The following is an 11866-nucleotide window of genomic DNA, read 5'->3' as shown; positions in this document are numbered from 1 at the left end:
GTAGTGACCATCAGTCCACAGTCAACTGGATCATCACAACATTGACTAACTTTTTATTTACAATTAGGATCTGAAAACCAGAGGACCAGCTACGCAAAAATCTACCTGCAGACTTTAAGCAGCTACCCTGACACTGCAGTGATCCTGGACTGGGCTGAGCTGCTCTTCCTCTCTCCTCTTCCTCTCTCCTCCAGAGTGACGAGTTTTCATCACCAGTAAAGACAAGTTTGAGTAACTGCTGGAAAGTGTATTATATATTTTCAGTGTTCATTTCGTTATACTGTTTGGACTTAAAATAAAATGTAATCTCTTTTGTAATACTCTACATTTTACAAACCTTTTTCCCTTATCTCAGTTGTAACATTATGTGAAGTATTTGCATGTAATTCGGCCTTCAAGCGAGATATTAAAATTAAACGCTTTCAAGTAATATTTCATCTTTTCTAAAACAAAATACAGAAAATACTTTCACAAAGTGGCTTTAATTCTGTCATTCCTCTTGTGAGTTGTATAATGGAGTCTTATGGCCAGGTTACAAGTATTTTTAATTATCAGAATGCAGTCATATTAGGATCATAAAGATGCAATTTTACCAGAAGAACATCTTAAAATATGGGAAGTCATTTTATGGAGAAGTCTTAGCTCCCTCTGACGAAACCAGCTCAGTCCAGGTGGTTCCGATACATTCAGTGGTTAAGAGGATCAACTGGCCACCAGGTAAGCATTGATGTCAAAATAACAAACAGAGCTACTGATGTAGGAGTATTTTCCATGTTGAAGAAAAGCTAAGTTTATAATGGGAGAGGGAAAATGATGCGTTTAGGTCAGCCGATGTCTCCATCCAGGAAGCCACTAAAGCCAAACAGAACTCCAGTCCAGCTCCAGCTGCAGTGAGGATGAAAAAGGGAGAAATAACCGAACGTTAACATGACAGGGAATAAAGCAAATTTGGTAATTCGCTTTTAATGTGTTCCAGATCCAAAAAGAAAAAGCTCTGATATAAACTTGTATATTTATTTCTGCCAGGATGTTGGTGGTAATTTTTGTATTTTTATTACAATGTATCATTAACACATAAGCATGCATTATTTTTTAAAACCACTAAATAAACTGACTTGGAGAAATATATTTAGCCAAACACACACGGCCCCTATAAGCAACACTTCCTTCCCTACCTGACCTTCTCTGACTCAACACTTACTGATCTCTCCATCCTCATGCTCTGATCGTCTGTAGCAGCTGGAGGAATCAGTAAGACCTACAAGCCTGTCCTGCTTCAGCTGCACTCTGCTGGTCATACTAGAATGGGGAATTAGGAGAACACCAAATTAATTTAATATAACACAGCAAAAGGCATATTACATCTAATTCGGAATAAAACTAAGTACAGGACACACACCCACCAAATAATAAAAAACAGAAATTATGTGAATATCCTCCTTCGGCCTGTGACCTACCAGCTTAGTTTTACATTTTACATCTGGAAGAAAATGTATATATTTAAGAGTTACGTTGCCTCCCCTCATTGACAACACTGATTATGTGCTTGGTAAATAAATCATCTGCACAGTCACTTGACGTGTGGTGCAGATTAATGTGGACCTGATAACATTGGTGCAACGATCCGCTGTTTTCCCATTTTAGCTTCAATGCTAGTTAATACACACACACACACACACACACACACACTGAGGATTGCGCAACAGTTTTTAACACATATTTCCTCCAGATATATTTGGTATTTTCCACGCTTAATGCCACTCGACAGAGGTGCGCTGGTTAACGAATTCAACATAAAGACAGGCGAATATTACACAAGCCTAGTTTATGAACTTTACCTAGTGCTAACATTAGCTAGCACAATATGCTACCGGGGATCACGGCAGACAAAATATGTGACTGTCGTCATAAGTTGAGTAAGATTTCTTCTTTGAAACAGGGTGGGCACTTTAGAAGCTGCTAAACGGTGTAATTTTGTGAAGATTACTTACCATTCACATTCTGTGTCCCGTCACCGAAGCCCTGCAGTTCGGGACAGAGTTCTGAGATCTCAGGGAGTCATCCGCTTTAGTCAGCGCTAACCAATCGGAACACGTCTTACATCGCTCGTCCTTAAGCCCCGCCCAGAATGTTCATGTAAGCTTCCCCAAAGCAAATAAAGTTGTATAAGCAAGAAAACGAATTCAACCAAAAACTTAGAAAAAGTTTCAACCAAAAAAAGAGAGACTTAACCAAAAAAAAAAAGTTTCAACCAAAAAAGAGACTCAACCAAAAAAAGAGACTCAACCAAAAAAAAAAAGTTTCAACCAAAAAAAAGAGACTCAACCAAAAACAAAAAAAAAAAGTTAAAAAAAAAACTTAGTGATTTTTGCTTTGACATGATTTTTTTTTTTGATTGAATACTACTTTTTTTGTTTGACATGATTTTTTTTTGATTGAATAATTGTGAAACAAATCTAACTCCATAGAGTAATGCCAGAAAGGAAAAGCCATAGCAGTGATTCTGGAGAAGTTACAGCGACTGCCCATCACTGCGTAAAGCATCATTAGGCCATTTCCAAATAATCTGAAATGCAACATTCTTCCCTAAGCAAGGTTAAGCAAGTGGAGAACATTCAAGGCGACTGCCTGTCTTCTCTTTCAGAGCCGATATCCCAGCAGGTTGGTGCAAAGAGCAGCCAGTAAAATCCTGAGGTTATATGTAATAAAACAAAAAATAGTTTGTCAGTTGGTGCTAGCTTGTCTTATCAATGTGTTTTTCTCTTTTCTTTTGTTATTTTTATAGTTTTGTTTTTGTTTCTTTTTTTTTTTTTTTCCCATTATCGTCACATCAGCTGCTTTGGAACCTTAGACTGCACCGACCCAGCAAGTGTGGATTCTGCAAACTGAGATCAGATAGAAAGTACACAGGCCAGACTTCTGGAATTGAACCATAGTTTGATTGTATTGCAGATATTGGAAGGTTTCATGTTTTTGTTTTCCTAGACTGGATCCAAAAGGTATGACTTCAAGAAAACAAAATAAATAAAACTATCTCCTGTCGCTGCAGCAATTCTAGAGGTGATCAAGGTTGGAGCTTAAGCAGGTGTTGTTCTACTTATTTTGAAATAATCTTTAAGGGAAACAAATATTGAAAAAACATGAGATTAAACACGCTTGTAGCAAAAAAAAAAAAAGTCAGGTATTTGCTACAGTAAAACAATCAACAAAAAACACATGGAAAATATGTGAAATCAGAGGCAACAATCACTGGTAAAACAATCATTTTAGCCCCAAATGACATGAAAATTACACAGCTGTTGCAGAGAGAAATAGGGTTGCCACCCGTCCCTTAAAATACGGAATCGTCCTGTATTTGGTTGTTAAATGTTGTGTCCTGTATTGAATCGATACAGGACGCGATTTGTTCCGTATTTCTATAAATGTCCGATAGACGTGCCTATCACACATATATCAAAAGTAATTGTAACATTAATGACCAAAATAAAACACAGGAAATATTAAGGTCAGCTAAATTGTCGTGGTGTGAGCTCAAGGAACCCCAGAACGCTACGGACCGATGCTCTTGTGGTTGCCTAGAGACCGACATTACGCAGCCGCGGTGAGCTGCTATCGACCGCGTTTTTTTAAAACATCCTCAACCCGATTCTCCACCGTCCTCGGAACCAAAACCTCTCGTAAAGGTACAGACGTGAGAGGGAAGACTCAAATCCCAGGCTGAATAATGTTAGTGAAGATGAATACAGGCAATTAAAACAAATGTGTTCGTCCTGGCGCAGTGTGCAGTGCTGCATGATGTCAGTTGAGGAACTGAACTGGGTCTTCAGTTCCTCAACTTACCTAAAGAACCAGACATCAGCATCTCTTCATCCCTGAATCATCTCCTGAGGCTGATATGGTACAGAGCATTTTGCTATGATTGATTAAGTTTCTTATTGTGGTTTTAATTGACTGTCATCGTTTGATTATTAGATAATCAATTACTTGCTTATTTAATGTATAGTTGTATCAGACAAAATAATACAAATGGCCATTTAAAGAACAAATCACACTAAGAGATTAACAGTAAATACATAAATATTTCTTACTATAAAAGTATTTGTTAGGGCTTTCTGTTTGTTTTATTAAGAAATGTTGACATGTTAATTCAGTGTTCAGTGGTCGTTTAATGTATTACTAATGTCAGACATAGACCTTCTGCCCAGGGACGGTTCTAGATGGGGGCCAGTAGGGGTACAGAAGATATTATGCTAAATAAATGTATTTTGTTAATATTCAGAGGTGGATTTTTTTTTTAACTTTCACTATTTTATTTTAACAATGAATTAAAAATTATAGTGCTGCACTTTTAGCTGCTGTATTGAGATAGGATCATACTTTCTATCTGCTAGATCAGGGCTCTGCAATCTGATCCAACCTGTATCTCTGCCTGCTGTTGCAAACGTGACATAGGGCCACCATCTTGCAGTGGTCGCCAGCTTCACTCAACGTTGTACGTTTGAGGCACAATGAAGTGTCAGCGCATTTAATTAATTATATCTCGCTAAAGACTGACATGCCAATAAAACTGAGCAGAGTGTCCGTCAGTTTCACATGGTTAAAGTCCCCTGCAACCACGTACAACGCCTCCAGGTGCTTCATCTGCAGTGAGCTAACGGTGTCATACAGCTCCTTTGATGCTTTGTTGCCGTTAGTACCCGGCGGAATGTAAACAATGGTGATGAACACCGCAGTAAACTCCCGAGGCAGATAGTATGGCTGACAGCTTTTAACCAGGCCACAGTTCGTACACCAACCTTCATTCACTTACATACATTGTCCTCCTCCCCTTGTTTTTCCTGACCGTTGGTCGCGGTCTGCTTTGCATAACTGAAGACCGTTGATCTGGAAGGCTATGTCTAGCATATTGGTGTTAAGCCAGGTTTCCGTTAGGCAAAGAATGGCACAGTTCTTCATCTCTGCAGAAACTCTTAACCTCAGATCTAACAAATCCACTTTCTTTCCCAGTGAGCGGACATTGGTCAGAAAAAGAGTCGGAATCGGTGGCTTCATAGGCATCAGCTGGGTCAACACGCCCACCCGTTTCCCCTTCTTCTGTTTTCAGGCACAGTGTTCCTTTTTGACAGTTGGTCCTCGCACCCTGCTGTCCAGTCCATTGTCCTCAAGAGCCGCCGTCTCCCAAGTGCAGATTTCAGCCTTGGTGATATATTACCAGTTGAACTGTCTCCAATGGCCATCAGCTAAGCAGAGCTGCATTCAGCGGTAAAGTTTGTTTTTATTCAAACTTCAGCAGTTTTCTAGTTGTTCTGCTGAGGTATTGACATCAATTTGTGACATCACGCAAATTGATGTCACAAAGAGAATTGCTCCACAAGAGTGACATCACAAAGCTGCACGGTCATAACCATTGCAGAAGTCGGAGAGCAAGTATTGTCAAAGCTTTTCAAGATAAAAGGTCAATTCCTAACAAACAAATTTGTCCAGACAAGAAGATCAACAATGAGTGAGAGCAGTAAAGCATCATCTTCTGAGAAAACAGAACAGACCCTAGCGAGAGAGACAGAAAAACTCAAAGGCATCCTGAAAGAAGTTAGCAAGATGTCCATTGAGAGGCAAACGCTGATTAAATCAAATGAGGAGCTCAAGATGAACATAGAACAGACTGAACATGAAAAAGACAAGCTCCTTCAGGAAAAAGACGAGGAAATTAAACATCTGTTTGCAGTAAACAGAACTTTAAATGAGGACAAGACCACCCTGGAGCAGAGACACACCGCCCTGGAGAAGAAAAAGACCGCTCTGAAGCAGAGAAACACCACTCTGGAGCAGAGAAACACCGCCCTGGAGCAGACAAACACCACCCAGGAGCAAATAGACGACACTCTAGAGGAGATTAATGACGCCCTGGAGCAGATTAACGACGCCCTGGAGCAGAAAAACTACGACCTGGAGCAGAGAAACACCACCCTGAAGCAGGAAAAGATAACTATGGAGTATACACACAACAGGCTGAAGCATAGAAACACCAACCTGGAGCAGAGACTCACCACAGTGGAGGAGAAATACAAGGCCCTGGAAAAGGAAAAGACCGCCCTGGAGCAGAGAAACACAGCCCTGAAGCAGACAAACATCACCCAGGAGCAGATAGACAACACTCTGGGGGAGGTAAATGCCAACCTAGTGCAGATAAACAACTCTCTGGAGCTGAGAATCACTATAGTGGAGCAGGATTACACAATCCTAGAGCAGAGAAACTCCACCCTGGAGAAGAGAAACGCCGCCCTGGGGCAGAGAAACACCACCCTGGAGCAGAGATACGTCACCCTGGAGCAGAGATACGTCACCCTGAAGCAGAGAAACGCCACCCTGGAGCAGAGAAACGCCGCCCTGGAGCAGAGAAACCCCGTCCTGGAGCAGAGAAACGCCGCCCTGGAGGAGGAAACGACCAAACTGGAGCAGGATATCACCGGACTGGAGGAGGATTATGATAATCTGCTGGAGAAAACCGACATCCTGCTGGAGAAAAACGACATCCTCGGACAGGAAAACAAAATCTTGGAGGAGGAAAACGACGCCCTGAAGGTGAATCGCAGCGTCCTGCAGCAGAGAAGCCTCACCTTGGAGCAGAAAAACACCACCTTGGAGCAGCAAAACACTGCCTTGGAGCGTATAAGGACCGAACTACAGCTTGAAATGGAGCAGCTGAACAATAGGCTGAGGGACATAGAGGAGCAGCAGCACCAGCAGCCATCTGAAGAGGAAACCCATGAAGACAGCCAGCCGGTTACAGACCAGCCACAGGAGCAGCCATCTGAAGAGGAAACCCATGAAGACAGCCAGTCGGTTACAGACCAGCCACAGGAGCAGCCATCTGTATTCAGACGCGTGGTCGGAGGCCTCACCAATACACTCGTGAAAATGTACAAAAGAGACACTCTGAGGTATTGGGTTCAACCATGGTACTTCTAAATAAAAAAGTGTCATGCTTGATTGTCGGTGGCAGAAAAGCTTGAGGACAGCAGGACTGCAGTGTCAGCGAAGCTTGACACTTGGGGACTGATGGTGGAAGAGCTAATGACTTGAAAGATGTTTGCAGGAGAGCTTGAGGCCCGCAGGACTGCGGTGCTATGAGAACTTGACGCCATCGAACTCAGGTCTCCTTCATCACCAGACAATCAGACTCGCTGGTCTCCGAGCTGACCTCCAGGGCTTCGTGTCGAGTCCCGTTGGTCTCCAGGCTGACCTCCAGGGCTTCGTGGCGAGTCCCATTGGTCTCCGGGCTGACCTCCAGGGCTTCGTGGCGAGTCCCATTGGTCTCCTGGCTGACCTCCAGGGCTTCGTGTCGAGTCCCGTTGGTCTCCAGGCTGACCTCCAGGGCTTCGTGGCGAGTCCCATTGGTCTCCGGGCTGACCTCCAGGGCTTCGTGGCGAGTCCCATTGGTCTCCTGGCTGACCTCCAGGGCTTCGTGTCGAGTCCCGTTGGTCTCCAGGCTGACCTCCAGGGCTTCGTGGCGAGTCCCATTGGTCTCCTGATTGACCTCCAGGGCTTCGTGTCGAGTCCCGTTGGTCTCCAGGCTGACCTCCAGGGCTTCGTGGCGAGTCCCATTGGTCTCCGGGCTGACCTCCAGGGCTTCGTGGTGAGTCCCACTGGTCTCCTGACTGACCTCCAGGGCTTCGTGGCGAGTCCCACTGGTCTCCTGACTGACCTCCAGGGCTTTGTTGTGGGTCCTATCGGTTTCCCGGCCTGCTTCCAGGGCCTCATAGCAAGGCTCACTGGTCTCCGAGCTGACGTCCAGGGCTTCGTGTCGAGTCCCGTTGGTCTCCAAGCTGACCTCCAGGGCTTTGTGGTGAGTCCTTTTGGTCTCTCGGCCGACCTCCACGGCTTCATTGTGGGTCCTGTTGGTTTCCCGGCCTGCCTCCAGGGCTTTATAGCAAGTCACGCTAGTCTCTGGGCTGACCTCCAGGGCTTTGTTGTGGGTTTTATCGGTTTCCCGGCCTGCTTTCAGGGCCTCATAGCAAGGATCGCTGGTCTCCGGGCTGACCTCCAGGGCTTCGTGTTGAGTCCCTTTGGTCTCTCGGCTGACCTCCAGGGTTTCGGGTCGAGTCCTATACGTCCCCCGGCCGACCTCCAGGGCTTTGTGGCCAGTCCCTTTGGTCTCCTGGCTGACCTCCAGGGCTTTGTGGCCAGTCCCTTTGGTTTCTCGGCTGACCTCCAGGGTTTCGTTGCGTGTCCCGTCAGCCTCAGTCTCCACGTTTGCCTCAGTCCAAATGTGGCAAATGATACAAGTTTTATGTGTGTGGGGTCGGTGAGCCCCATGTAAACACAAGAATTAAATTAACATTTAAATGTAAGATTTTAAGGAGCTGGCAAGTTTACTTTGTTAAAGTTCAAAGAACAATATTCATAGTTAGATTGGTTTGTTATCATAGCAACAATCTGATTCTGTGAGTTTAATCTTTGAGTTTGAGCTCTGTTTGTTTACAAATACAAATTAGTAAACTGCAATTATAACTGATTGTTTTTGTGTTGACCAATTAAACTACTCCCCCTCTCCCAGATTTGACTAAATCTAACCCAGAAGCTGTTAGAAGTGCTAATGTTTTTAGCAGCAAGACTGACTTTTAAGTCAAATTCTGCTCAAGGCCCCATTTAACTCAGCCCTGCATGAGTTAAATCCGCTGCACTGCACAGAGATGCTCAACAAACAGGAGATTGAATTCTATGGTGCTAATGTGGCTTTCGTAGCTCTTCCATTTTTTGTCTCTTGAGTTTTTAATAAGAATCACAGAAACTGTTGTGGTTGCTCAAGTTTGAGGGACGACTTTCTCAGAGCTCTCTGTGCGCAATAACTTTGGCTTACTAAGTAGACAAAGCATCTGATATAGTTTGGTGCACCGTTTAACCGGAAAAATAATACTAAAAATAATAATAAAATAATTAGAGATGTGCCGATCAGGTTTTTTCCTGCCGATACCGATACCGATCACCCATGAGGGCCGATACACCGATACCGATCACCGATACCGATCACATAATTATTATTTATTTATTTTTTATCATAAACACTACCAGTTACATTATGTGGAAAAAGGAACCATGAATTCACCTTAATTTAGACAAAAGCTTGTTTTTAATAACTTTTTCCAAGAAGAAAACTAAACAAAACAGGCATTGTGCAAATTGTACTGCTATTGATAATACTATCTTTAACAGACTGATAACATACACTCTAAAAACAGATGTGTTAAAAAAGAACACAAAAAATGTGTTATTAAATTTAAAGCATATTTTGTGTTAATTTTACACATTGTGTGTTAAAATGAATATAATATGACACGCAGTATGTGTTGAATATTTATTTGAATATTTCAACACATAATTGTGTTAGTTTGTGTTTGTCAGGTACACAACCATGAATCTGAATGGCAGATTAATCTGCCATTCAAATGGTAATTCATCTCAATAAATTTTCCTTTTAATTAATTTATTTCCTTTTAATTTATTTTTAAACTGTGGTTGTTAATTTAGGGTTGTGATGAGATTTAATAATTTTTAAAATGATGCAGAGGTATTTTTGGGGGGAGTAAATGAACACATAATGATTGATTATCACTTTTCATTAAATTACTACTATTCTTACATAATTTTAATACATGGTTATTATTTTTTAATTTTTTATTATTTATTAATTTTTATTAATTTTTTATTTTTTTAACATTTACAATAAATAACAATTATTACATATATTAATTAGAAAATATTTGAGCAAAGAAAGTTGATCAAATCAAACATAAAAGAACAACCTCAAGTCAGCACAAGTGGCCACCTACGGAAGCGCATTGCTATCATGCAGGAAAAAAAATTTTTTCGATCGCTATCTCGTTATAACGAGTTACGTATCTCGTTTTAACGACTTACGTATCTCGTTTTAACGAGTTACGTATCTCGTTTTAACGACTTACATATCTCGTTTTAACGAGTTACGTATCTCGTTAAAACGAGTTACGTATCTCATTATAACGAGTTACGTATATCGTTTTAACGACTTACGTATCTCGTTTTAACGAGTTATGTATCTCGTTTTAACGACTTACGTATCTCGTTTTAACGAGATACGTAACTCGTTAAAACGAGATAATTTTAGGTCCAGGAAGTGACGGTATTATGCTAGGCTAGTACAGTGAGTAACATGAATTGGTCAGGTTTCCCTTCATGTTTGGTCTACAACATGTAGAGATACGGATGCTGCTTTGCACTGTGGTTAAAACCATTAACAGCATGCCTACTCTGACAAGATCCTAAACAGAACGGGACTGCACAGAAGGAGACGTTAGTCCGGTCCTCTAGCTGTGGCGGCGTTCCTGACTGGATCGAAGCTGAAGTTGGCTTTCGATTGTAGCTTCTGATTTGGGAAATGGCTAAAGGGAGATTATAACGGAGGCTCAGATGTATTTGATGAACATTTTCTGGTCAGATTTTTTATTAGAACAGTACACTTGCTGAACAACGGCAACGGCTGTTCGTAACCAAGCAACCGAAATCAACAGAAGGCTAGGTAGTGGCAAAAGACAAAACTAGATCCTGTTAAGCATTCTTCAAAATAAAAAGACTTCCTCTCTCCAAAATAAATCATACATAAAGCTTTGAATTTAATTATTTTTCACGTCACCTTTTGGAATTGTGTACAATCAAGTTAAATTCGGTGAATAATAATAATCATGTAAATTACACTTAACATATGACTTGACATATGACTGTAAATAAGTAACTAATCATGGAAATTATATTTAACATATAAATGTTAAGAAATCATTTGTTCTGCTTTAAAAACGAACATACATCGACACTTCAAATCTGGAGTAGATTATTCTAATCTACGCTAATGGCAGAATATTTCAAACCTAGTTTGTGATTTGTGAAATCTTTATCTGAATTGAAACCTCAGTTGACACGAGTAGGCACCGATGGACGCAGGGACTGAACAGAGAATACAAATCGGTTGTTTATTAAGGAGTACACCAGTTCTTAGTCAGACAGGCCGGGGTCAAAACCAGGGAATCCAAGTCGGGGTCGGGCGGTTCCAGATCTCAGGGTCAGACAGACAGGGGTCAGCGCCGGCGGGTCCAAATCCAGGTCAACACAGGTACCAGATCTCAGAGTCAGACAGACGGGGGTCAAAGCCAGGAGGTCCAAATCCAGTGGAGAGGGTCAGGATCGGGGACAGGAGAGGCGACTGGGCAAAAGGAAGAGACAGACAGGTTAGTACTGGGCAATTTAGCTCAAGTCTTTACAGCAGGCCTGAAGGTGTTACCGCTGAGGGTTTAACAACAATCTGACGCCGTGCAGGGGGAAGATCCATCCTTATATGGCAGCAGCTGGAGATCAGGGAGATGATGTTCAGGTGCGAGTGGTCACAGCTCAGCCGCAGCTGTGACATCAGTAGAGAGATTTAAAAATATTTTTGCATCTGGAATGCATTAGAAATAAACTCCTATCACATTTACAATATTTGTTATTATTTTAACCTTCTGTTTTCTTTCACTTTTTTGTCCTAGAGCACCTGCCTTTTTGTGTGGCTTACAAGGATCCATCAGCTGGGATAATAATGCCAACAACTTTTCAGATTCCGATTTATAGTGATGCAACATAGCATCAGAGATGAATAATCTATTCCAGATCAGAAGTGTCTAAGTATGTTAGCTTTAGAAGTTTAATAGTTAAAGATGCTACCCATCTCCTTAATTGGTCACATCAATATTATAAAAATTACAATATTGCCAAAATTCTTATATGTTTTCCAATCAGTTTCAATTTCCTCACTCCCCTTCTTCTTTAAGGAGCTAAATATAACTTTTTCTAACTTCAC

At 41.8% G+C, this 11866-nt stretch overlaps 1 protein-coding gene and 1 long non-coding RNA gene across 2 annotated transcripts; one reads left to right on the top strand and one right to left on the bottom strand.

Moving 5' to 3' along the window:
* Nucleotides 1–302: 302 nt before the first annotated feature.
* On the bottom strand, nucleotides 303–2281 carry LOC148156401 (uncharacterized). Its single transcript, XR_015764617.1, has 3 exons — nucleotides 1992–2281; nucleotides 1202–1299; nucleotides 303–885 (listed from the first exon to the last, which is right to left on the bottom strand). It is a non-coding gene; the product is annotated as an uncharacterized LOC148156401 (long non-coding RNA).
* A 3218-nt stretch (nucleotides 2282–5499) lies between these two features.
* Nucleotides 5500–11434, top strand: LOC148156400 (uncharacterized). The gene is made up of 4 exons (XM_088009949.1): nucleotides 5500–6948; nucleotides 7097–8216; nucleotides 11012–11258; nucleotides 11347–11434. The coding sequence occupies exons 1-4, from the start codon at nucleotides 5500–5502 to the stop codon at nucleotides 11432–11434; spliced, it is 2904 nt and encodes a 967-aa protein (XP_087866075.1).
* Nucleotides 11435–11866: the final 432 nt, after the last annotated feature.

This window comes from Poecilia mexicana, unplaced genomic scaffold (genome assembly GCF_051168715.1).
Source record: "Poecilia mexicana isolate PSO_F unplaced genomic scaffold, ASM5116871v1 scaffold_11, whole genome shotgun sequence".
NCBI classification, from domain to species: Eukaryota; Metazoa; Chordata; class Actinopteri; order Cyprinodontiformes; family Poeciliidae; genus Poecilia; species Poecilia mexicana.
This window is presented reverse-complemented; position numbering and strand designations above follow the sequence as displayed.

Excerpts from the sequence above, each read along its gene's own strand:
- LOC148156400 (XM_088009949.1), top strand. The coding sequence starts at position 5,500 with ATGAGTGAGAGCAGTAAAGCATCATCTTCTGAGAAAACAGAACAGACC. Across the intron at positions 6,949-7,096 it reads GAGACACTCTGAGGTATTGG|GAGAGCTTGAGGCCCGCAGG; the intron begins GTTCAACCATGG and ends AGATGTTTGCAG. Across the intron at positions 11,259-11,346 it reads CAAAAGGAAGAGACAGACAG|GGGGAAGATCCATCCTTATA; the intron begins GTTAGTACTGGG and ends GACGCCGTGCAG.